This window comes from Oppia nitens, unplaced genomic scaffold (genome assembly GCF_028296485.1).
Source record: "Oppia nitens isolate AA-2021 unplaced genomic scaffold, nextdenovo-longstitch-racon4-pilon3 scaffold8_pilon_pilon_pilon, whole genome shotgun sequence".
Taxonomy (NCBI): domain Eukaryota; kingdom Metazoa; phylum Arthropoda; class Arachnida; order Sarcoptiformes; family Oppiidae; genus Oppia; species Oppia nitens.
This window is the reverse complement of record NW_026533252.1, coordinates 884,877-910,454: the sequence shown is the minus strand read 5'-3', so window position 1 is coordinate 910,454 and position 25,578 is coordinate 884,877. Positions and strand designations below refer to the sequence as shown.

Sequence of the window (25,578 nt, the reverse complement as noted above, 5' to 3'; positions counted from 1 at the left end):
CAAACAGTAAAACAAAGTCTTGATTCGAGTTCGTCGACAATAGTGTATTATAACACCAATAATGATGATAATAATACGTCTTTTAGTGATAATGACATCGATGTCCCAATTAATGGCAATAATGTCACTCAAAGTAAGGACACGATTGATAAAAATCAAATGAAACGATCGTCTCTTTTGTTGTCAAAAACTCCTGAATTGTTAGACGTCTCGAGTGTTGAACGCATTTTGGATAAAATAATTGACAAAAAACTCAAGAAATTTGAAGAGAGATTAAATGAAATAACTTTGCGATCAATGAAAACCTCGACACCATTGAAACCCGACTTAAGAAGGCAATCATTGGACATAAATTTGAGTCAAATTAGTGGCAAATTACTAATGAATGAAACGGTCAGAAGTGTTGGTATTCAAGTCAATCAAACTAAAACTTGTCATCAGATGACACAAACATTAACTTTTGTCGACCAATCGGTTCAAACAGATATTCCTCATCAAACAAATGGCACATATATTAGTGTCAGCGATAAGACAAAGAAAACCAGTGACTCATTAAAGAGTGTTATCTCTGATTCAGACCCTGAGTGTCCATTTCCATCAACTTTTATGGCAATTATTCGCCAAATGCATTGATATAATAATTTTGCATTTATTCTTAACAATAATTATTTATTAATTACAACTATATTTTTTATAATAATCTTAATATATTTACATTTTATTTACATTTTAATTAATTATGAAAACTATATATTTTATGATTAAACTAAATATTTATATTATAATATTATCGATAATGAATTATATATAATAATTTAGTTTGTTTTATGATTGATAAAAATTACCAAAATATATTTAGACATTTTGTATTATAAAAATAAAAATTAAATATTTAAAAAAATTATATTTATAGAAATTTTGATATTTTATATTTAGAAATATTTATTGTATAATTATATAACCACACAATTGATATGATTTTATTTTTAAAATTTTTTATAAATTAGTCCACAGAATATCACTTATGATTTTTTGTGAATCTATTTTCAACAATTAGTTTATATAATTAATAGTTTTAAAAATTTATATATAAATAAATGATTTATGAAAATATGAATTATTTATCAATTTAATTGACAAATAATTAGTTTATAAATATACTGTAAATGATTGCAATTTATAAAATTGATTCAACATTTGAAGGGTTTTTAATGATAAATATAAGTCAAATGATGACAGTATTTATGTAAAGCTTTTATTTGTATGATTTGTTGCGCTAAACGTTGGGTTAAAAAACTCATAACAAAACAAAAGAAACTTTTGTTTGCATTAAATGACATACAGTTTGGACTCATTAATCAAATTAATTAAATTCATTAATTGATTGATTGAAATCACAAGACTTGTAGTGATTGTTATTATCCATTGATTTGATTGATTAGTTGTTGATCACAGATGTGGACAACAATGTGATTATCACTTGTCTGGCGACCAAAAACATCAACTGAAGTCTCAATTTGTTTGCAATTGATGTCTAATTCGGAGATAATGAGTGAATCGGGTGATCATAATAATGGTAAACAATTAGTAATAAGTGATAATAAAGTGATGTTTTATGGTTTATGTCTGATTACAGGTATGTCTGATCTCAAAGGCGAAGACCAACTGCCCGAAGACTATGAGCCGAAAATTTTCTATCGATTCGGTGATACAGTGGACGCCCGAAGTATATTTGATGTGTAAGTCATATATCAATAACATCGATGATTATGATTGATATGAAGTAATAATCTGATGGTTAGTTTTAAAACCCGAAGAGCCAGTGGACCCGTTGCGCATATGTCAACGTCTGTCGATAGTTTGGCCTACAATATGAAGCACCGAAGTCGCGGCAAATGTATTATAATTAATAACCGCACTTTTGATGGTTACACACGACTTCCCGAACGAAGAGGAACYGAAATGGACGGCAAAGCACTTTATGGCACTTTTCGGTCACTAAACTTTGAAGTCAACATTTATAACGATCCGATGGCTAAAGAGATTATCACTATTTTAGAGAACGGTATTGACATTGAATTTTGATGACTTGAAAACAGATTATTTAATTTATAATATTTATATATTGAATGACATAATTATAACTTTTATTAATATTAATAGTATTTAAATTTATATAAAGTTAAGACTTGAATATAACTAAACTAAACATAAATTTGAAAAATTGATTAGTAATTTAAGTATATTAAAATTAGAGGCATAATTAACTTTAATAAATAAATATATTATATTTTGTTTGAATACAGTGTCCAAAGATAATCACAGTCATAATGACTGTATAGTTGTATGCATTTTAACCCACGGAGAACAGGGCATACTTTGGGCCAGAGATGAGAAGTATTGTACTGATTCTGTGTTCAATTTCTTCAAAGGCGATCAGTGCCCCACTTTGGCCGGAAAGCCTAAAATGTTTTTCATACAGGTGCTCAATACTATATTACCGTAATTTATTTGAACATTTAATTTGATATACTTTTACTTATGTCACATAAGGCCTGTCAGGGCGACCGATTGGACGCTGGCGTTGCTCTCCAGAAAGGTTCCGATGTGACTGACAGTGGAAATGATTTCTATAGGATTCCCAATTATGCAGACTTTTTGATCGCCTATAGCACTGTTCCCGGTATTTGTTTGAAAATGCTTTAAATTAATGATTATTGATTTTAATTAATAAAAGGCTATTATTCGTGGAGAAACACAACTCAAGGCTCGTGGTTTATACAGGCTTTAACTCAAGTGTTAGGAAAATACGCTTCAAATATGGATCTGTTGACAATGATGACAATCGTGAGCCGTATAGTAGCCTATGATTACGAGTCTAACGTTCCCAATGACCCGGATTTTCACGAGAAGAAACAGATCCCATGCGTGACATCAATGCTTACGCGACTTATTTTCTTCACTCCTAAAGTTTAACAATAATTTACTCATAAAAACCTTAAATTATAATTTAATTAAAAAATTTAATGATAAATATATATACAGTATATATCTTTTTCTATGTTATCATACCATTGTGCTTATATATAAATTATTATAAATTAGTTTATAAAAGTTTCTATCTATTATTATGAATTTTTTTTATAATTTTCTATACTTAATTGACTAAATTAATTTAAAATATAATTTTAGATTATACTTAAATTTAAATTTACATTAAATTAAAATTAATTGATTTTTGTTACAAATGAAAACATGTTATTTTTATAATGTTGTTAATACATGTATTGAATGCCCAGTAATGCCATAAAACAGAGCGCACGTGCTTTTCAACTAACTTGTAATACCTTAAGTTATATATATAAAGCAATATTCGTCTATAATTCAAATGTCAAATAAAGTTTTCATCCCTTTTTCTTATACCTACAGATGTTGTCTATCCACACACACCTGTGCTCTATAAGAGTATACCATAAGCACAAGGTTGTCCCTAATCGACACTTTTATATTTCTTGTTTGTTGTCTTAAAACCTGTGAATTCCCCTAAAACTATTAATCTATAGCCTCAGCCTATCTATTGATTCAATATATTTAGTAATTGCAAACATTGTGAACATTTTGCATACTTTCCTAGAATTTTTGAAACATCTCATCAATATTTGCAAAATATTTTGAAAAACTTTTATCAATGCATTAAAAAATATTTTAATTAATTAAATTAATTAAAAGATATTAAGTTATTGCATTTTATTGCATTTTGGTATAATTTATATTTTATATACCATGCTAACTTATATTTTGTATGAATAATGTACAATATTATTTTTTGCATATTAATTGATGAGCTAAATTATATTATTTTAATTATTTTAGATTTATATAAAAAAGTATAATATTAAAAAAATAAAATTCAATTTATATGCACAAAAAAAACGGTTGGCAATATGTAATAGTATTTGAAGGGGAGATCACACTTAAAAACAAACAAATATTCTCTCATTTGAAGCTTATATTAGCTTTTGTTTGATTTAAACGTTTGCGTCAAATAAACTAAGCTTTTATGGATGAGATTCTTGACTCTCTGGGAGAGGGAATGGCTGGTAGTAATTGTCCAAAATCTTTATATTATATCTGGTCTATCAAAAGCCCACCTGTTTTTGAAGATTGTTCACAAAATCGTTAAGATATTGAAACGAGGAATTCACACGAGTCTAAGGCATTGGTTAACCACTTTTAAGGCACTCACCAAAAGTCAGTCTCTGTCAGACACTTACTGTAATTCTTGCGTTTGACATATCATTTGTCAAGAATTCTTGACTTTTAGAGACAAACATTTTTTTGCATCAAAAAACTATTCACATCACTCACTAAGTTTTGTATTACTTTTTAATTGTGTTTTGCTGGAAGAAAATGTTGACCGCAGCAAAAAATTGTTACTATTGGACGTTTGTTTTATTAATTATATTGATTCCCGCACTGGTTTACGGTCACCGACAAAGAAATAATGGACATCGAGGCAGACAAAGAGTGGTAAAGAGTCTTATTATAATTGCAATATATATTTATCATTTTAGATTCAAAATATTTTATTTTGTTATAATTTTATTTGTTTTAATTAAAATGTTTTCTAAACTTATTTTTCCCTTAAATCTGACTATATATATATATATATAAATTATATGATAAACCCAATTTTATATCTCCTGTATATTAATTTATATTTGTATATTAAATTGCATTATTATATATAATTTGATTAATTGCAATATTTAAAGGGTTTGAATAATTAAATTGCATAAATAGTAAAAATTAATATACTTATCAAATACTAAAAGTTGATAAATTGTTTGACATATAGCGTGTGAGTCGTATCAATGATATGGTAGTGGTTCAGCAAAAGTCTTTGAACGACACAATTGATCCAACAGTTAATAAATTGAGTTACGATGACATATATAGCGATTGGTCCAAATGGAGTAAATGTCGGCGCCGTTGCAAACAAGTCCGTACCCGACAGTGTGTCTCTGCTGAACACTGCGGCACAACAATTGTTAAAGAAGAGAGAGCTTGTCGTGGAGGCAAATGTTTGACAAATCCGGACACATCTACACCAGGGAGTACTGAAAACCAAGAGGTGCCACATAAAGGTCGTGGTCGGTCATCCCAATTCCGTGTCCTCTATCATCTACAAAGTTATGTCTACTCTCAATGGTCAGAGTGGTCGTCGTGTACTAATAATTGTCGCACTCGGAGATCGCGTTCTTGTGAAATGAAACAGATATGTGGTAACAGTATTATACAAGAAGACGCCCTCTGCTATATTCAAGGCAGTCGTTGTGAAACACTTTACAAAGAAAAACCTAAAAACTCTGATGAAAATTCTGTGACATCTGATCCAATATCCCTATTCACTCCTCCATCAATATCTGCCTCAGCAGTTGTCAATGCATCTAATGAGACAAAACCTGATCCAATTGATGATCTCAATTGTGGAATTTCTTCTGTATTGAATGATATGGTCAGTAATTTACGAATTATTGGCGGCCGTGAGTCTACTAAAGGTCGGTGGCCATGGATGGTGTCAATTCTCAACCGATATTACGAGCCATTTTGCGGGGGCACTTTAATTGCTCCACAATTTGTCATTACAGCAGGTATTTAATGAAATGACAAAATAATTTAATTGTAATTTTAAGACTAATATATATTATATATAAATGTTTAGCTCATTGTGTGCGAAGACGACTTTACGTGAGAGCCGGCGAACATGACTTAATCTTTGCCGACGGCTATGAACAACAGGTACGCGTATCGGACATCTTTGTGCACCCGGACTACGACGCCGAGACAGTTGACAACGATATAGCAGTGCTTCGGTTGAGAACACCATTAAAAATGAATAGATTTGTAGCGCCGGCCTGTTTGCCCACACCTGAAGATGAAATGTCAGTCAACAGTTTAGGCACAATCTTAGGTTGGGGTAAACGGCGAAACTCTGCATTGTTTGGCACTGATGTCTTACATCAGGCACAGGTACCCATCGCTGACATCAATGACTGCAAAGAAGTTTACGACAACTATTTTATATCTCCTAATATGGTTTGCGCCGGATATAAGAGAGGCAAAGTTGATAGCTGTGCCGGTGATAGTGGAGGTCCCCTATTGTTTAGCAAACAGATGACAATCAATGATAAAACTGTCGATAAATGGTTTGTCTACGGAATCACTAGGTATAGAAAAATGTGATTTTTAATTATTAATTTGATTATTAATAAAATTAATTATTCAATAGTTTTGGTGAGGGTTGCGGTCGAAAAGGCAGATATGGTATATATGCTAAAGTGCCTAATCTTGTAAAATGGATCCGTAAAACAATTCAAAGAAATGTAAAATAGTTCTCAATTTTTTTTGTAATTAGTATTTATATATTTTTCTATTATATCTGTGATAATTAAACATAATTATTAAATACCTTTAAATAATACTTATCATACAATTTGTGTAAAAGTTTATAATTATATCTTAAAATATATGTTATGACTAGTCAATAATAGAATAATAATTTATCGTTTGAATATAAATTTTTCTAAAAAAAATAGATTATTGATTAAATGTAATATAATTGTTAATAGCCATTACATGTTTTGATTAAATTAATTTTACTATTATTTTTTGTAATATTAAAAATACCTATTTTAATTTAAGGTAATATTAAATTTAAATAATTTTCAAAATAAATATTACTTATTATAGATATGTGTAAATTTTATTATGTAAAATGGGATTTACTTATAAATTGTATAAATTATACAATAAATTAATTATGTTTTATTAATACAGTATAAATAAATAAATTACATTAAAAAGTTATTTTGTAAAATATATTATAATTTTTATTAAACATAAATTAAAATTAAAAAATAACAAAATGCTTAATAAACTTATTTACATTGCATTTTATACAATTGATAAATTTTTAATATTTGACATTCAAGTAAATGTCAAAATATTTACAAAAAAAATTATGAAAATTAACAATATTTATAAAACTTTTATGATATGCCAGAAAATATGACTAATATAATTATAATCAATATTATAATATTCAATTTAATATTAAAATACAGTCAATTTAAATAAAAATAATTAGTTTATTGTAGAGTATATTTATAGTAAATATTTTTATGAAAATATATGCCATTGACTGATGGTTTCGTTATAATGAAGACACATTTCAGTCCAGTGTTGTATTCCCTGAGCTGATGGACATAACTGTCCCACATGTGTTCGGCCCAATATGTGTTTGTTAACGTATGTGTTTGACTTTCCATATACACTAATACTGATTATAAGCTAAATATTTGTGTAAATAATTAATAAAATAGTATTTAATAATAAATATATATATATTTAATGACTAACATCATTGAGTGTCTCTTTGGCCACATTTACGTGAAACATATCATCGAAATTGATTTCAGTCTCAACTCTATGGAGACTTGTTTTTCGACTTTTAATTCGTTTTCGTTTAACAAACAAAACAACTTTCATATAAACTATTAAAAACATAAATGAAATGTTTAGCCAAATGTAGTGATAATAATAATAATAATAATAAAAAAAGGTTTAAATATAATGACAAACTTGTTTGGATTTCTTTGTCAAATATGTGGCGAACTTTTAATGCGCCCAAAGTTAGTGTCGATGAATTGGTCTCATAATTGAGTGACAAAAGTAGTTCACCAAATGGTTTGCTCTAAATTTGATTAAAATAAATGTTTTATTAAGTTTTAATAAAATTAATATTAATTATTATAATAAAGTTATACTTCTCTAAGCAAACAAGTAATGTCTTCAGTCATGACATCTCTGCTAATATTACTGTCAATATCTGCTGTTTTTAATGGAAACACAACTCTTCCGATGACATTCTTTCGCGAGAATGAGTCGGAACTATAAACAGTGATCTTTAAGACCCTATCGTCCAAAGTATTTCTTTGCGCTTGAAATATGAAAAGTTCGTTAAATACGGGATTTGTTGTATTTTTCTTGACTTTAGTCAATAGTTTTGGATTCTTTTCCGGCAAAAGAACTACTTTTGCAAATGGATTCAAATGACTTCGTTTGAGATAAAGATTTTTTGCAGACAATAGTGTCTAATAAAAAAACAAAATAAAATAATTATATTATAACAATATTTTTGTTGTTATAAAGAAAATCATACAACAAGTAGTTGTTGTCTAACAAAACTATAGTGAAGAACAAAACTGATTTCTGGTGATTGCTGTGGCAATTGTGGCACTTCTTCGTAAAGACTTTTGCTGATCTCGTTTTCATTGATTTGAATCCGAGAATTGCGTTTTCTCATACCGTTGTGATCATAATTGTTAGCCAATTGTAGACAATCCGAGTCGGACTCTTCGGTAACCGAAAACGATGGCTCCGAGCATTTGAGAGTAACCGTCGGTACGATAAACTCGATGGTATGCGAAGCCTTCACTCCGGTATACATATGAGATGTCGAAGGCTTGGATGTGAGTGCTTCCAGTTGTGACTTCTTGTGGCCATTGAGTCGGATACGTCTCCATATGTAAAATATAATAAAACACATGATTATAACCGAAAGAACCACTACTGGGACGAGAATTTCCGGAGAAGCGTATGATTTGAATAGCATTTCAATACAACTTTTGATGAATTCTGTGGTTTTTCACAAATGAATTGATATATTGATATAATTAATATATACTGTAAATATAGTACATGTAATTATTACATTTAAAAAATATTTTTCAAACATTCAATATATTAATCTAATCACATAATTGCAATGTATATATATTTTTGTTTTATTTATTTTAATAAATAGCGGATCACAAAAACTACAGGTGCTATCGTTTAGCTTTTTTGTTAATATTAATAGCAAAATAAATTTATATCTCTATCTAAATAACCATAAATTACTTGTCAACTGAAACTATAGTTTTATTAATAATAGTCTATTGTTATAATTTTAAAAAAGTGAATTGACGTCAATATATAAAATAGCATTGAATTCTATGTAATTGTTTTTTTAACAAATACTTTTGTTATTCATTAATGTTTAAAAATTTTTGAAATATTAAAAATTTTAAAAATAAAATTACAATAACATTAATATAATTTCAATAGTTAATATAATTATAATATAAATAGTTATATATCATCAAAACTAAGCTTTAGACACTTTATACTTAATTTATTATATTAGAAAAATACTGCATAAGCTAGTGGTCATTGCTATTAAAATTGTTTTATTGTTTATTAGTTATAAATTTATCTGTAAATTAAATGTTTCAGATTTTAAATATTGTTTATATAKGATTAAAATCCCATTAGTAATTATTTGGGTTAGATTTTAATTTACAGTATATGAAAACAATTACAAAAATGACTAATTATATAATACATAAATTTTAATGAATCATTAGTGCAATATTTCATAATTCAATTTTAATTAAATATCTAAAGTATTATATAAATAGAAATTTTATAGAAACCTACAAAAAAAGTTTTATAGGAATTAATTGTAAGTAATTAAACTTTAGTTTATATACTTTACAATAATTATTAGCAAAATTCAAATTTATATGTTTGACTTCATAAATAKATATTAATTGAGAATATTTAAAAATAAATTTTAACATAATTGTTCAATTTTATAATTTATAAGTAATCATAAGTAATATATTTAACAATAAAAACACAATTAAACCTATTTTCATATTTTACTCAAGTATTACATGTATTTTTGAAGTTTTGTCTTATTTTCCAAAAAATAATCCATTTATAAAAAATAATTGAAAAGTATTTCTAAAGAAATTTATTAAAATTGTTTGTTTATCTATAGTCTGTTTGTATAAGATTTTGTTTACAAATTTCATTTCAAATAGAATAACAAAAAATTAAGATATAATTGTTTCAAATAGTGATGTCCTATCTCTTAAAATTAATCAATAAATATATTTCAAGTTTTTTAAATGTATTTATACTTAAATTTATTTTCACTTAAATTTGAGTATATAATTGGATGCGAGTGTAAGTGAGACAGACACAACAATTACAATAAATGTACTTTTAAAAGTTTGTTCTGTCAATGCTAACTAGCATTTTCAACAGGTTTTAGAATTTTGTTATATATAACAAAAATTGATTATCCCCTATTTTATATATTTAAGTTAATATTTATTTTGACCTTATTGTCAAATACTTAATTAATAATTTTATTATAAATTTTAATTAAATTTCAATTTTTTATAAATATTATAGTTTTTAAATTGTATAATCATTTTTAATCACTTTTTCATTTTATTAATTATGTACAATATAATATGTATATTTTAAAAACTAAAACACTAGAAGTATTTTAACAATAAATTGAAGCAAACATTAAATCTAATGTTACATCTTATCATACATTAATTAATAAATTAGTTAATTTGGATAATAATTTAATAAAACTAAATATGTGTAAATTATTATTAAAACGACTCACTGTTGTCTCAATTGTTGTTTACTATAAATCATTATTAATCTCATTGAAACATATTTTTAGGTAACAACAAGATAAACATAAAACTAATATATTGTATTACAAATAAATATGACTTTTCATAAATTAATTAATCACTGAAACACATACACAATAAAAATATTAGAAGTAATATTAAAGTTTAGTGTTTTTAATATAATATATTTCTACACAAATTAGTAAACCACTTGAGAGTGGGATTGAAAAACATACAATTAATTTTGAAATATAAATTATAACAGATTATAATAATATCGTATAAAAACTGAAGGGCTATATATTTAATTGTATAGGATTTGTGAGACACCTGTTCATACATGCAATATATGGCAATTTGATTGCTATCCCTCCACCTCCCGATGCCATCTGTTTCTACACCTAAACCATAGTCTCTAAAAGCTGTTTACTATAGTATACATACATTATAATTGTTATAATAATGAAAATAAATGTTTACCGGCATTATACCAATTTAATATAATATTTTACTGTATATACATGTAGTATACCTTTATTAAACATTATTTGTCTGGTATCTGACTAAATGCCGCCTACATTATAGAAAATCACTGATTATTAACAAATGCTACCATAATTTATTTATTAGTTATATATATATATTAATTTTGATTTTTATAAAAATGCTTGACTATTGTTAGATTTTCAGTGAAAATAATATGTTATAGCAATTATTGCCAATATGTGTCCCATTTATATCAATAATTTATTCAGAAATGTCTGCACAAGTATTCATAGRTGTAATGTTTGGGACTGTCTTCACAAACAATCGGATGAAACACATCTTAAAGAAGATGAAGAACAGGATATAGAAGTGTTACGCTTTTGGGTCCCTCAGCGAAGTTTTTCAACACAATCCGGTTATTTATTTTTTATAAATAATATTATTTTAATAAAAAACTATATAATAATTTAATAAAAAATTAGGTTTATATAATATTTATTTAAAAATGTTTGTTTCAACCTTATTTGAAAATTGTAAACCATTGGATACAACAATTAGTGCAGTCATTAACTCCGAGCTTAAAAAGCCTGAAACGCGATTCAGTGACATCTGTGTCGACCATCGCTGAAGACGAGACATCACGTTCTCCACAGCGAAGACATTCAGATAATACGAGACCACACTGTGTCGGCATAAGTCATGAATGGCCACAACGGGTGCATCACTTGTCGGGAAACGACTATTTTCTGGAAAAAACCAGTTCAGTCTCAAGTATTAAATTATCGTTGTATAAGGATATTGTTAGCAATGGTATTATACTATTATACAGTACTGTACCATATATTATAAATTTATGATAAAATTTATTTAAAATTAATATAATTGTTTAATTTAAAGACAACGCAAACATTATATTTGAAGAGAGTTCAGACTCATCGACAGCTAATAATAGCAAATATTTAGTCGAGGATCAGATTCTGACATTTGGTAACATTTTGTTTACAATAAATTATGATCACAAGAAAAAAAGGTCATTAGATTTAATTTGATTTAATAAAAAGATTACTTATTTTATTATTACTTTTTTATATTTTAGACTTAATTTATATTTAGATAAAGCAAGTGATTTACCACAAAGGGGTAGAAAGAGGACTTATGACACTTTAATTAAAATCAGTTTAATGTCCAAACAAAATGATAACAACTCGAGAAAAAGTTTTTCATCAAAAGACACAACAGTTTTAATGCAAAACTCGCGAAAAATCAAGAATACATTGGATCCACATTTTCACGAAAACTTCATCTTTGAGATCGAAAAACTCGAATTACTTCACAATCTTTTGCTTTGTTTATCACTCTATGACTATGAAAGACAAGAAAGATTTGACGCCATCGGACACGTCGTACTTACACTTAATTGTATGACAAAAGCCAATGAAACTTTCAAATACAACCTTCCCTTCAGAAGCTATACTATTGTATGTTTTTTTGTTTTTATTGTTAATTTGATTATATTTAATATTTGTATATTTAAAATAATGAAATTTGATGTCTGATTATTAGYCAGAATATAACGCTAATGGACCACAACTTTTGGTGTCATTGGGTTACTCATCGACATCTGATAGACTATCAGTTGGTATATTGCGGTCAAAAAGATTACTAACCAAAGAATCATCACTTTTCGAGTCTTTATTTAAAATGAATACAAATTGTATGAAGAGATTAATATTTGATTATTTTTTATCTGATTTAAAATTTTGTTATAATTGACAGCTACTGCGGAAACTTATGTAAAAGTGACGCTATTGTGTGCCTCAAAAAAAATCAAATCACTAAAAACTAATATAGTTTTGGCCGAAACTAATTCTGATCCAGTTTTTAATCAGACATTCAATTTTGTCGGTAAATATATACAAATTTACAACTCTAATAATATCATAAATTATAATGTTTCATAATATTATTTATAAAATAATAACATAAATACAAAAATTACTATACTTATAAATTATTTTTTTTATCTCAATATGATTTACAAACATTTAGATATACACACAGTTATAACTTATAATACTGTAATATAGTAAATTTAAATATAATATAATATAATATAATACTATAATATATATATATATATATATATATATGTGTAAAAATATTTATAAAAAACTATTTTAATATAAATTAATTTCTGAACCATAGCTCCGCATGGGTTCATAGATGATATATCAGTGGTTATATCTGTGTGTCTTAAAAGTAAACTAAAGTTTGATCGCGTTATCGGACGTGTCATATCGGGACCCATTGCTTTTGCATCAAATGATAAGTTAACTCATTGGGGAAAAATGATATTTGGTTCAGAAAGGTATTGTTTTTCTAATTCATATTTATTAAAATTTTTATAATTTTTATATCATTTTATTATTTCTAATTAGAGCGATAACCCAATGGAGAAATGTATATTTATAAAAAAAACATGCTTTACATACATTTGTTTATAATATTAAAATTATTTTATTGATAAAATGTTTAGACATATAAATTATAAATTTTAAAAACAAATAAACTATTAATTATATTTTTATTGTTTTAACTTTTATATATTAATTGTCTATTAATTTTTTTGTATTAATATTCAAAGATATTAATTAACATATTATACATATTGAACGACACAAAATATTAGACAAATCATAGAGATATGTAACATATGGAGTACATCAACATAGAAAAAGTTTGACTGTTTATGTTATTTTGACTCCACATGTGTGGGGATAGCATCCAATATCCTCCTTAATGACCATTGAATATCCCATATATGATACTAGAGTTGTATTTATATTAAGCAAAGTTGTCTTTGTTTAAATTTAACTAAATGTTAGCAAAAGTAAAAAAACTTGAGTGAATAACCTATGATTGTGACTACTATTGAGACAACTGATAAAAAACGAGTTGTCCGACAAAGTATAGTCAAAATAATTACTATTATTACGACTTTTCATTGTTTACTAAATTGTAAAATAGATTAACWTAAATATTACTTGTTTAGCAAAAATTGAATATTTAAAAAAGTTTTATTGGTATTATAAAATTTATAACTTTCAAACAATAATGATTGGAACACATAATAGTAATAATACTAATAAATTGTTGATTCAAAATCATAAAATTGCTTTATTAAATAATCAACAATATTATTATTTTTATAATCATCACCAAAGTCAACAACATTTGAGACAATATAAAAAGGTATTTTTAAAATTAACCATTTATAAAAACTAAAATTAAATATCAATACAGTAGTTTCTTTAAAATAGTAATTATCATTTTAAAAATATTTTTAACTTAAATTAATTTATATGATAATATTTTATTATTTATTAATTTTAATGATTATATAAAACATTATTTATGACTAATTATTAAAATTTTWATAACACTTTCTTAAGAATATGAGATTTTAAATATGAATACCTATTAAACTATTATTAATAATATATAGTACGGTATAAATAATATGTTTATTGTTATATAATATATGCTATATTACTAATACTAATACTATAACGTATATAAGAGTATTGTGTAATTTTTAGATATTAAAATTTAATTATTTTTTAAAAATGCATCGTTTGTTAAATTCAATATAATAAATAAAAATCTACTTAAATGAATGTTTAAATTATTGTATGTTTGACTATATTATACGTTAATAATAAGCTATTTATGTCTTAAGAGCGGATGTGTGAACTACTGTAAGACAAGAGAGTCTCATAAAAGTAAGTCTTATATATAGTCATACAGTATTACACATCCCTTATCCCATGAATACTCACCCAATAGAGTGATGTAAAGTTAGCTTATAAAATAAACTGTTAAAAAGCAAAATTACATCCCTGTGCTTGTGATGCTATATTTAGCCAACGTGTATGCTCTTCACACATCCATTGCTAAAACAAGCATATGGTTCTCGAAAATTTCTAGTAGAAAATTTTCACGAAAGTTTATTTAGGTTATTTTTGTATTATAAATATATTTAAAAATTTAAGTCACAATATTTTTATAATTATTATATATTTATAATTTGTAAAACATATGTTATTTTAACAGCACAATATAGTTTGACACACTTAAATACGGTATTAAAAACTAATCATAATATTTGTCATTATTTTTTTTAAATTACAATATGTAGTTTAGAAATATTTAGAGGTTTCAAAAATAGTAAAATCATTGCTGTAATTTTGTATATAAAAGATAAATATTTGACAGATTTGGTTAATACAATTGACAAATAATAAATACATGTAACTATAAATACAGTATTTATTTTAATTATGACAATTATTTTTTAAAAAAATTATATATTTATTACTTTATTGTATTTCTAACTTTAAAGTTTTATAAAAAAAATATTAAACTTTCTTACAATTTAGGAATAAGATATTTAATAAAATGTTAAAATACAAACTTTACTAATTTAAATAATAATAAAATATAAAAAAAGTTAACAGTGAAACATAATTCGTTTAATATAAAATGTTACCAGCTCATATATATATTTAATAAGTAGTGTAATATTTTGTATATTTTATAATAGTGTATCATATTAGGGAATATAATAGGGATATAAGGAATAATAATTTTTAAGAGAAACTTGAGACAAAATTTTGCGACACTTTCATACTATACTTACACGACATACAAAAATTATAATCATACAATCATTTAATTTATTTTTACATAATTTTTCTGTAAACTACTAATTATTAACGTCTACACAAAAGTTTATTTTTGTTTTTATTATAATATTTAAATTATCAATTATATTATATAACGATAAAAATTTGGTAACCAAAATATGGATATAATTACAATTATTTAATGGTTTACATAAACGATATTTGATTGAAAAAAAACTAAAAACACAACAAATTTTTAACGAATATATTAATTAAGTGTTTATAAAATAATACTTTAATTGTTTAAAAAATATTTTATACAATATATATATTCAACAAAATTGTTGTGTCACTCATCAAATGATATTATAATTGTGTTATTTTAGTTAATTATATTTTTGTATTCTATTCATGTCTTCACAATATAAGGTACGAAACTTTTTTAATTTTTTTTGTATAAATTAATATTTTTGATTAATTCAATTGAATTTGCCATTTTGATTAAATGATTTTAATTGATCCAATTAGAAAATGTCAATTATTTATCAGATAATTTAATAATTTAATTGTTGTGCTAAACTAATTAGCAACCAAGTTATTATTTATTACAATTATATTCATTATATTGTAATTTTTAAATATTATTAACTATAAATTATATACTTTTATTTTTATTTAAAATAATATACCTAATAAAAGGAACACATTAAAAATTAAAAATATTTATATACTGTATTGTATTGTATACAATATATAAAATAATTTATGGATATATTAGAAATTGTAAAAACTAATTAAATTGAAAATTATTTTAATAGAATAAATTCAATAACAAGTTAATTGGTATTTTTATATATTATATTTTGTTTTAAAGTTAAATCAATAGCATATCATTATTTTAATATTTAATGATTAAAAATATAGTTTTTTTTAATATCGTTAAAATTGAACTAATATTTGTTGATATTGATTTTTTCATATTTTTTTAAATATTTTAGAAATTAATTATAATCTTTTTGATTTTTTSATAATTTTTGATGATATGTAATGACTTTCAATTTTGATAATTTACCATGATATGCCTGAATATTATATAAGTACTAAAATCAATATTTTATTAATATTAGTAGTTATTTTCTAGTAAACAATTAAAAGGTAAAAAATTGTAAATAATGTAAAAATACATTTTATGTTTAAAAAATGTATTTTTTAAAACTCTTAAGATYTCTAAAAGATAAAAAATAAATTTTGTTAAATTTAAAAAACAATGTTAAAATGTAATTGTAATAATAATTATACTAATAATATAAAGCTTGGGTCAGATAAATCATATGATTTTGATGTAATCCCAAATAAAATTGTTAAATTTGATTTATTTGATTACAATGTGAATCCAATCAAAAAATTTAATACAAATGTTATAAATGACAAAATCTTGCGGTGCACTTGTGATCCATTAATATATCAAACAACTATTGCTAGAAATACGTCAAAAACTACACATTTAAGCAAAATATTTGCTGAAAAAACTAAAAATTATAAAAATAGTTTTAAACGACACCTAAATAATGATAAAAATGATTATATTAAACCAAATGAATGTACATGTAATACAAATCATATACTAGTGGACAGTTATGTCAAATATCCAAACCAATCATCCAATCTAAAGTCAAATGATGTTATTTCTGATATTTACTATGAATTTATTGATGATTATGTGGTGAGTATATGGATTAAAAATGTTTAACTTGTTTTTATTGTTTAAATACACTAAAATAAAGATAAAATWTATATTTACAAATAAATTTAATTTAATAGTTTGTATTTATGTCAATCTTAATTGATTGAAATAATAAAAATTGTATGAAAAATAATTATTAATTGAATTCAATGGCACGCCTCCGCAGCTGTTAATCATCATTTAAWATAATTGTTTATTTTTGAGTTTGTTTTTTTAATTAATTTATTTCATTAAAAATACAGTATTTAACAAAACATTTTGTTACAAATATATTCAAAGAATAATATTTATTTATTTATATAAGTTTACAAAAATATTAGTTTAGAAAATTAAAGAATATTTGACTAATATATTAAATAAATAATATTATATTTTTAAAAATGTGTTAAATGTTGTCGCATTCATTGGACTCAATAAGACATAAATGCAAACCATTAAGATATGACACTCAGTCTATCGATTGTCTCAGCTCTTTGGCTCCCAAAGCTAGAGCTGAAGGTGTATTGGTTTACGATGACTTAAATTTGGGTTGTTTTCGGTCGCAATATATTAAAAACCATAAGAAAAAAGTTAATTTTTTAAAAATAAAGGTTAGTCTATGATTCAACTATTTTTTTGAAAAGTTTTCATACTTTTATTATTATTATTATTATTTAATTTTGATATAATAATTTTGTTAGTTTTATTGAATTGATAAATTACTCTATAGTATTGTATAATTTAGAGTTTATAGTATAAATGACTATATTATGTCTATAGAGATGACAGCACTTTATGAAAAAAAAGTTTGCAAAAGTTATTATCTCTCTGTTTATTCTATAAACTAAACCTAATGTTTAACTATTACAGTATTATATTGTATAATATTGCGGATGCTTTTAGTGGAGGAACTATACATTTGATGACTAGGTTTGAAAGGAAATGACATTATTATTGTCTCACCGGTGCTTATATTGTCACTAAAAAGACTTTTATTTATTTAAAAAAAAAAACAATTATTATTTGTCTTAATGTATACAATCATATTCATTAATAACGATAGTGTGTAATAAATTAAGAACTCATATAATTTATTGTATTTATCCACACAAACACTTTAGATTAAATGAGATTTAGCCTTGAATTTTGTATATTAATATATATTTATATTAATTATATAAAAATATTATATATTAATTATTTAGAAAATAGCAGATAAATATTTTACTATAAATTATAAGGTATAGTTTATATTTTCTAATTAGTGTTTTAAAAATATTTAAAATTAAATAATACTACAGTATTTATTACATATAAGATATGTACAAAAATATATTTTCTTGTTTAGTGTTTATTTAAAAAATATTTATAAAAATATTGTTTTATAAATATAACGAATAGGATTGCGAGTCTATAATGAAATAAATTCATTGATACGGTTGTGATAACGGTTGGCATATGATGTAAACCTGTAGTGAAATATTCATTCAGTGAATCACTTACTGTTATTTTATAAATAGGACACTCATTCACATTCAATATATCTGTCTATCTATTTATCTATCTCTTACTAAATCACTTTCAAATAATGGTTTGCAAAAAACTCACTCAATCATACAGTCCTACACTTTGCTATCATTTATTTTTATTTATATATTCCGTGTAATTATTAAATTTTAATTTAAATATATTGTAAAAAATTTTACAAACACACGATACACTTATAGACATTTAAGTTGTACATAATGTTTGATAAATATTTGGTTATTGATAATTACTATGTATTTTTAACTTTAGCCACATGTTTTATTGTAATAATGTAAAATGATAACAATTAAACTCATACATATAGTTTATATAAAAATTTAACTAATAATATGCACTGTGTTTTATTTGTATAATAGTAACAATAATGTTATTTATATCTTTAATTCTTGTACTAAAAACAGGAGTAAAATTTGCGTGACTTTGTGTTCAACTATTTATTGCATGTTTAATGCCATCAAAGACACAGCAAACGTGAAAGTATAGGGAAAAATATTAATAAGCATTTTTGATTCTCATATATATATATATATATACAATCCAAGGGCAGGTGTAATGTATTTTATTTAACTTTTATTTAACAATAGATTAACTCCAATATCTGGACGAATATCTTATTAATACAGCATATGTACTGTATATACACAATATATGATATATACTTATACACAATGGCATACCATTAGCCTCAATAAGGCCAGTGTTTTACGAGACTTGAAAATTTTAAAGTCAAATATAAATTATACATTATTACTACTAAAAATTTTATTATGTATAGTATAATAAAAAAAATATGTTATTATAATATAAAATAATAAGTATCTAAACTTATTCTTCCCTATTATGTGTATATATTGTGTACCATTTATAGTCAAATTGTAAATTCATTATTATTATTATAATACTGTAAATCAGTAAATTTGTATGAATTATCTTTAATCCCATCATAAAATTGCTATCAAATTATTGTTTTTAATTGCTTATAATAATTTTATTGATGCGATTTTATTATCACTTTAATAAGCAGATACTTTATGTGTTTTTGTTGTTGTTGTTGTTGAATAATTGTGTTTGTTTTAATTTTATTGATATTTTGTAGTTTTAACATATAAACATTTTTGTAATTTTAATGAATGTTACTTTTTGACATTAAAAATTAAGTTTGAATAATATAATGTGAATAATACATTAAATAATATATATACAATATATATATATACTCTGTATTAAATTATATTTTAAAAATACTGTATAATAATAACAATGATTTCAATAGCGATGGCCACTGAAGATGTCTCAACGGTATGTCTTTATAATATAATTTATTGCAATTTCAATAATAATTGCATTTGTAATATGATATATGTATTATATTATTAAATTATTATGAATTGTCGTAATATACTAAAGGAAGTGCAGAGACAGTGATTGTATTATATAACAAAAAATGTATAACTATTACATACAACAGACAACTGTAATGGGTGTGTATGTGTATTACATTGTGTGTAAAACTGTAAAAGCATTTGTTATATACAAATTCAAGGGTATTTAAAAGTGATGAGTGATTTCATTGATAAACTATCCCAGATTTATTTTTTCAATGTTTATCATTGTTTCAAATTATTACATGACTATTCAAACTAGAGATAAGTTTTTATAAGATTAATTTATGTATCGATTTATTTTATATAATTAAGATTTTTACTCATATTTTAATGTTTTTGCACTTACATATAAGTATGTAACTGTATTAATAATATGATATTATAAGAAAAATATCATATAAAACATTACTTATGTTTATTATTGATTAAAAGTATAAATTACTTAGAAAATAATTTTATTTTAGAATTTATTTAATAATGTTTTATGAATAAGATCAAATTAAACAATTATAAAAAATAATGTAATTAGAGTATAATAGTTAAAATGATTTATAGTTTTGAATTGCTTTTTTCTAATAAAACTAACATTAATGTATGTTTTTCTATAGAAATTATATATCTATGATGCAAATTATATTTTTGATATTCATTAATATTAAAATTATGTCGAATATTTTCACGAACTCCTGAAAGGAGTACGTATCTGAATTCTATATGTCCTTCCGTCCTTCCGTCCGTCCGCTTTTTATTGAATTTTTAAATTTTGAATATATATATTTTGATATCTCTTCGGGAACATAGAGAAAATGGCGGCCAGTCAAAAAAATTTTAGGTAAAAATTTTTGAGTATAGATTTGAATAAAGCATCAAAAACAAGCATAAAAAATATGCTTTAAAATTTTGATATCTCTTCGGGAAGATAGAAAAAATGGTCAAAGAAAAAAATTAGTTAAAAATTTTAACGTTAAGAATTTTGTAGAGAATTAAAAATGAGTTTATTTTGTCATACTGAATCATTTGATACCACACATGACTATAGTTGAGTTTATTTTGTCATACTGAATCATTTGATACCACACATGACTATAGTTGAGTTTATTTTGTCATACTGAATCATTTGATACCACACATGACTATAGTTGAGTTTATTTTGTCATACTGAATCATTTGATACCACACATGACTATAGTTGAGTTTATTTTGTCATACTGAATCATTTGATACCACACATGACTATAGTTGAGTTTATTTTGTCATACTGAATCATTTGATAACTCACATGACTATAGTTGAGTTTATTTTGTCATACTGAATCATTTGATACCACACATGACTATAGTTGAGTTTATTTTGTCATACTGAATCATTTGATAACTCACATGACTATAGTTGAGTTTATTTTGTCATACTAAATCATTTGATACCCAACATCAGTAAAATTTACTTTGGATAAGGAGTTCGTATGGAAATGCTTTTTAGCATTCTCAACTGGTTTTAACTCAAAATATAATATATATATATATATATATATATATATATATACAGTATATACGGTAGTAATAAATATCTTAAATTTTCAAAAGTAACTCATTTGTAAATATATTGAATACTTTTATCATATTTGTAATCAACATTTCTTATAAGTTTATTTTCACATTCAAATGTGGAAATTATTTGATATAAAACAGAGTTTTAATGATAAATAAAATTGTATTTTTATCAAATAGCGAACAAACTTAAATACAATACAATCACAACTATTAAAATATCTAAAAACTATTTTGAGATTTATTTAATTTATTTTTCATTTGCTATTTAAATACATGTAACTTACAAAATGAGCATGCTTATTCTAGTTATTTATAGATTTTTACTTGTTTCAAATTGACGTTAATTTACTCTATGTTTTACATCAATTACTGTCAATTATGTATATCATTGATAACAATAATTATTTAATTAAAAATTGGAGTTAAAAAATATTTATTTAATAAATAATTGGTAAACTACTTCATAAATTGTTTAATTAACTCAAAGTCAATATATCTTAATAATTAATTTGATTTTCCATCAAAATTACATTACATTACATCTATTTTAAACAAAATATTTACAAATTGTATATTCAATAGTAAAGTAAATATTATATGTAAATAAATCAATGATATGATTGTATGTCTGTTTGCCGGATGTCAGTGCCTTACATAGGCTTCAATGGTTAGCTAACTATGCGACAAACCAACGATTCATGCGTTGTGTTGGCGATCGATAATAGCGAAGATCGGCTAAAGAGAGAGACATATAGATTGAGGAGAGAGAGAGAGAGAGAGAGAGAGAGAGAGTTTTGGTGGAAAATAAGGACACAAACTACAGTTAACTTTCGCTATCACTTAAATAACATTAAAATAAACTTTAAAATTATTTTCTTTATTTTTTACAATAACAGAGTTTTGAGTCTTTAACGACAACTAATATAAATTGKTATATAATTAGCAATGAATTTGTAGTTTTTCGCTCTCTCTGTATATTTAAAAGACGGAAACTTTAATTAACTGACAACTCGTATGACTGATTTTGACAATACATTTGTGAATGTGTTTTACTATATTTTTTTAGTAAAAAAAGAGTCTATTATTAGAAAAGCGAAATAAAGCAACAAAAATAAAAAGTTTTACTCAAATATAGTGACTCAAAAACGATAGTCTTTTTTAAAAAAAGGAGAGTTAAGTTAGCGTTGAGACAAACATTGGATAATTTGGCCTAAAATCTAGTGATTAATTAGATTATTGACTATATTATTAGTTTTGGGATGAATTTAATGTTTTTTTAGTGAAAGTCAAAACACTGTTATACACTGTTGTACTTTAACTGTGGATAATATCAAATAATATCAAATAGACTGTGTGTTTGTAAATATCAAAACTATCATAGAGTGAGTAATACTGTATTAGTGTTAATGCTATTGAATGTTATGTTATGGCAATAGAGTGTCGACTCGTTTAGTCTCTCAATAGACAGTCGACTGACTACTACTCGACACCAAAACCGGCATTTTATGTCTGACTTTCACATAGTTTTTGACTCAGATATGACTGTTTATCGCACAAATGATTCATTAAATTGACGACCAAATTAATCACCCGAAATGGTCACCGAAAGTGAGTCTCATCTTCAGCAACAACAACAACAACAAACACAAAGCCATCAGGTATTCAATTGTTTTCATTTGATTCATCCAATTGTTGTCTTCAATGAATTTTATTATGATTTGAATCACTTCCTGATGATGTTATTATTGTCCAATTGATTTGATGGCCACTATTGTCATTAAATATCATATAATTGTTTATTTGATTCATTTAAAGTGTTATTACTATTATTGATATCATAATTGAATGAAACGTCAAATACWATACAATTGAATTGAATTGAATTGATGTCAATATATAATTAATGCCAAATATGGGCTCTATTTTCAAATTAATGTTTTTTACTTATATTAATATTTACACTAAAATTAATATTACAGTAATTAATGTTTATCTCTAATAAATTAATTGTTGTTAAACCAAATGATTAATAAATTAATCGATTTATTATTTATTGATTTTTGTTGTGTGAATATACAACACATAGAAGTTTAGCTATAAATACAAATATTAGACAATATTATATATTTTATACAATATACTACTTAATAATATATGTTATACAATAGTGTTTAAATATAAATACATTATATGGTATTTTATATTAAATATAGGATATATATATATATATACTTAGTCTTACATTTAATATATTTTTTATATATACATTGAATCGATTTTTTGGCTATACTTAACATTATTATCATTATTATTATTATTATTTATTTTTAGGTGATTTATATTTAATTCATTTCACATTTTGTGTGCACAAAATGAAATAAAAATGAAATATAAAAACATTGTTTTATTTTGTAATAATAAAACAAATAATGAATTATTCAATAAATTTGATGAAACACTTGATTTCACACTACAAACACTGAGAATGTATTGATGGTTATTGTAATACTTAAGTTGTTATTGTCTCTGAATTTATATAATTTTTATCTGTGTTTTAATGTCATATTTTATTATCATTTTTTGTATAACAATATTTATAACAAATATATGTATTTTTTGATAAACAATTATCTTTTGTAATTCATATGTTTTCAAATAAATTCAATGATAGGATATTATAATGAAATGAAATTCCTTAAAGGGATTAATATTTTTGACACATTTTATTACATTAAAAATTTATATTATTATAGTTATTACTTTATATTGTTTGTTAAATGATTTGTTTTATTGAATGTTAAAGTAAAGTCAAATTCAATATAATATAAATAATATTTTTAGTATAATATTTATTGATTTTCTAAACAGGAATTTTATATTCTTTAAAACGATTAGCGTTTTCTCAGATATAATTTAATTTAAAAAACATTTTCCGCTTTTGTTAACTTTAATCGCTATGTCTATTATCATTATTGTGTAATAACAAGTGATTTTATTGTAAAAAATTATGCCATTGATTATCGATGATATAGCATTGATAATAACGGCCACCGCATCGTTGGCATTGCTTGTCATTGTAGGCATTGTCAAGAAAAAAGTTTGTATTATAAATGATATTTGATTGGATAAAGATATGTTTTTAATAATTGTGTGTAAATGCTATACAATACATGACATCACATTATATATCATATTTATATTAAAATCGACGGCTAATTAACTTTTTGATACATAATTCAATTAATGAAAAAATAATTTGACATTTAATGAAATTAAGTTAATTTTTGTTGTTATGTTTAACAGACCGATGGAAACGCAAGTTTCCTTCGCGCGGCCCGAGCCGGCAATCTCGACAAAGTGCTTGAATATCTTAAGGGCAGTATTGATATCAATACCAGTAATGCCAACGGACTCAATGCTCTTCATTTAGCATCAAAGGAGGGACACGTCTCGGTGGTGAATGAGCTGTTAAAAAGAGGCGCCAACGTTAATGCCGCCACAAAAGTGACATAACTTTTTATATTGCATTTGATTAACAACTAATTAATATTATTTTTTTTATTTTACAGAAAGGTATGATTGAATGGGTCTATATTTATTGGTCTTTCAATTAGTTTCTTATWAGTTGAWRTTGTATTTAAATTATTATAACTA

The 25,578-nt window shown here is 24.2% G+C and overlaps 5 protein-coding genes across 6 annotated transcripts; 4 read left to right on the top strand and 1 right to left on the bottom strand.

Annotated features, from left to right (window-relative positions):
* The first annotated feature begins 1,264 nt into the window (after positions 1 to 1,264).
* On the top strand, positions 1,265 to 3,044 carry LOC128964296 (caspase-like). Of its 2 annotated transcripts, none has more exons than XM_054310878.1 (6): positions 1,265 to 1,576; positions 1,637 to 1,739; positions 1,818 to 2,065; positions 2,307 to 2,482; positions 2,554 to 2,683; positions 2,738 to 3,044. In XM_054310878.1, the coding sequence occupies exons 1-6, from the start codon at positions 1,531 to 1,533 to the stop codon at positions 2,974 to 2,976; spliced, it is 942 nt and encodes a 313-aa protein (XP_054166853.1). In that variant the 5' UTR covers positions 1,265 to 1,530; the 3' UTR covers positions 2,977 to 3,044. The 2 variants fall into 2 exon arrangements, with proteins under 2 accessions (XP_054166853.1, XP_054166852.1); XM_054310877.1 differs by having other exon boundaries at positions 1,803 to 2,065.
* A 1,016-nt stretch (positions 3,045 to 4,060) lies between these two features.
* On the top strand, positions 4,061 to 6,395 carry LOC128964086 (coagulation factor X-like). The gene is made up of 5 exons (XM_054310645.1): positions 4,061 to 4,100; positions 4,147 to 4,286; positions 4,859 to 5,654; positions 5,726 to 6,230; positions 6,293 to 6,395. Exons 1-5 carry the CDS (start codon positions 4,061 to 4,063, stop codon positions 6,393 to 6,395), a joined length of 1,584 nt encoding a protein of 527 aa, XP_054166620.1.
* Positions 6,396 to 7,182: 787 nt separating this feature from the next.
* Positions 7,183 to 8,708, bottom strand: LOC128964085 (synaptotagmin-11-like). The gene is made up of 5 exons (XM_054310644.1): positions 8,225 to 8,708; positions 7,830 to 8,156; positions 7,645 to 7,756; positions 7,423 to 7,556; positions 7,183 to 7,353 (listed from the first exon to the last, which is right to left on the bottom strand). Exons 1-5 carry the CDS (start codon positions 8,675 to 8,677, stop codon positions 7,183 to 7,185), a joined length of 1,197 nt encoding a protein of 398 aa, XP_054166619.1. The 5' UTR covers positions 8,678 to 8,708.
* A 2,562-nt stretch (positions 8,709 to 11,270) lies between these two features.
* On the top strand, positions 11,271 to 13,516 carry LOC128964084 (synaptotagmin-7-like). The gene is made up of 8 exons (XM_054310643.1): positions 11,271 to 11,448; positions 11,592 to 11,843; positions 11,931 to 12,063; positions 12,130 to 12,511; positions 12,597 to 12,747; positions 12,810 to 12,938; positions 13,239 to 13,401; positions 13,472 to 13,516. Exons 1-8 carry the CDS (start codon positions 11,271 to 11,273, stop codon positions 13,503 to 13,505), a joined length of 1,422 nt encoding a protein of 473 aa, XP_054166618.1. The 3' UTR covers positions 13,506 to 13,516.
* A 9,574-nt stretch (positions 13,517 to 23,090) lies between these two features.
* On the top strand, positions 23,091 to 25,538 carry LOC128964083 (ankyrin-3-like). The gene is made up of 3 exons (XM_054310642.1): positions 23,091 to 23,582; positions 25,228 to 25,428; positions 25,494 to 25,538. Exons 1-3 carry the CDS (start codon positions 23,520 to 23,522, stop codon positions 25,536 to 25,538), a joined length of 309 nt encoding a protein of 102 aa, XP_054166617.1. The 5' UTR covers positions 23,091 to 23,519.
* Positions 25,539 to 25,578: the final 40 nt, after the last annotated feature.

Excerpts from the sequence above, each read along its gene's own strand:
- LOC128964086 (XM_054310645.1), top strand. The coding sequence starts at position 4,061 with ATGGATGAGATTCTTGACTCTCTGGGAGAGGGAATGGCTG. Across the intron at positions 4,287-4,858 it reads ACACTTACTGTAATTCTTGC|CGTGTGAGTCGTATCAATGA; the intron begins GTTTGACATATC and ends TTTGACATATAG. Across the intron at positions 5,655-5,725 it reads ACAATTTGTCATTACAGCAG|CTCATTGTGTGCGAAGACGA; the intron begins GTATTTAATGAA and ends ATAAATGTTTAG.
- LOC128964083 (XM_054310642.1), top strand. The coding sequence starts at position 23,520 with ATGGTCACCGAAAGTGAGTCTCATCTTCAGCAACAACAACAACAACAA. Across the intron at positions 23,583-25,227 it reads AACAAACACAAAGCCATCAG|ACCGATGGAAACGCAAGTTT; the intron begins GTATTCAATTGT and ends TATGTTTAACAG. Across the intron at positions 25,429-25,493 it reads ACGTTAATGCCGCCACAAAA|AAAGGTATGATTGAATGGGT; the intron begins GTGACATAACTT and ends TTTATTTTACAG.
- LOC128964085 (XM_054310644.1), bottom strand. The coding sequence starts at position 8,677 with ATGCTATTCAAATCATACGCTTCTCCGGAAATTCTCGTCCCAGTAGTG. Across the intron at positions 8,157-8,224 it reads TTAGACAACAACTACTTGTT|ACACTATTGTCTGCAAAAAA; the intron begins GTATGATTTTCT and ends TTTTTTTATTAG. Across the intron at positions 7,557-7,644 it reads TGACAAAGAAATCCAAACAA|TTTATATGAAAGTTGTTTTG; the intron begins GTTTGTCATTAT and ends TGTTTTTAATAG.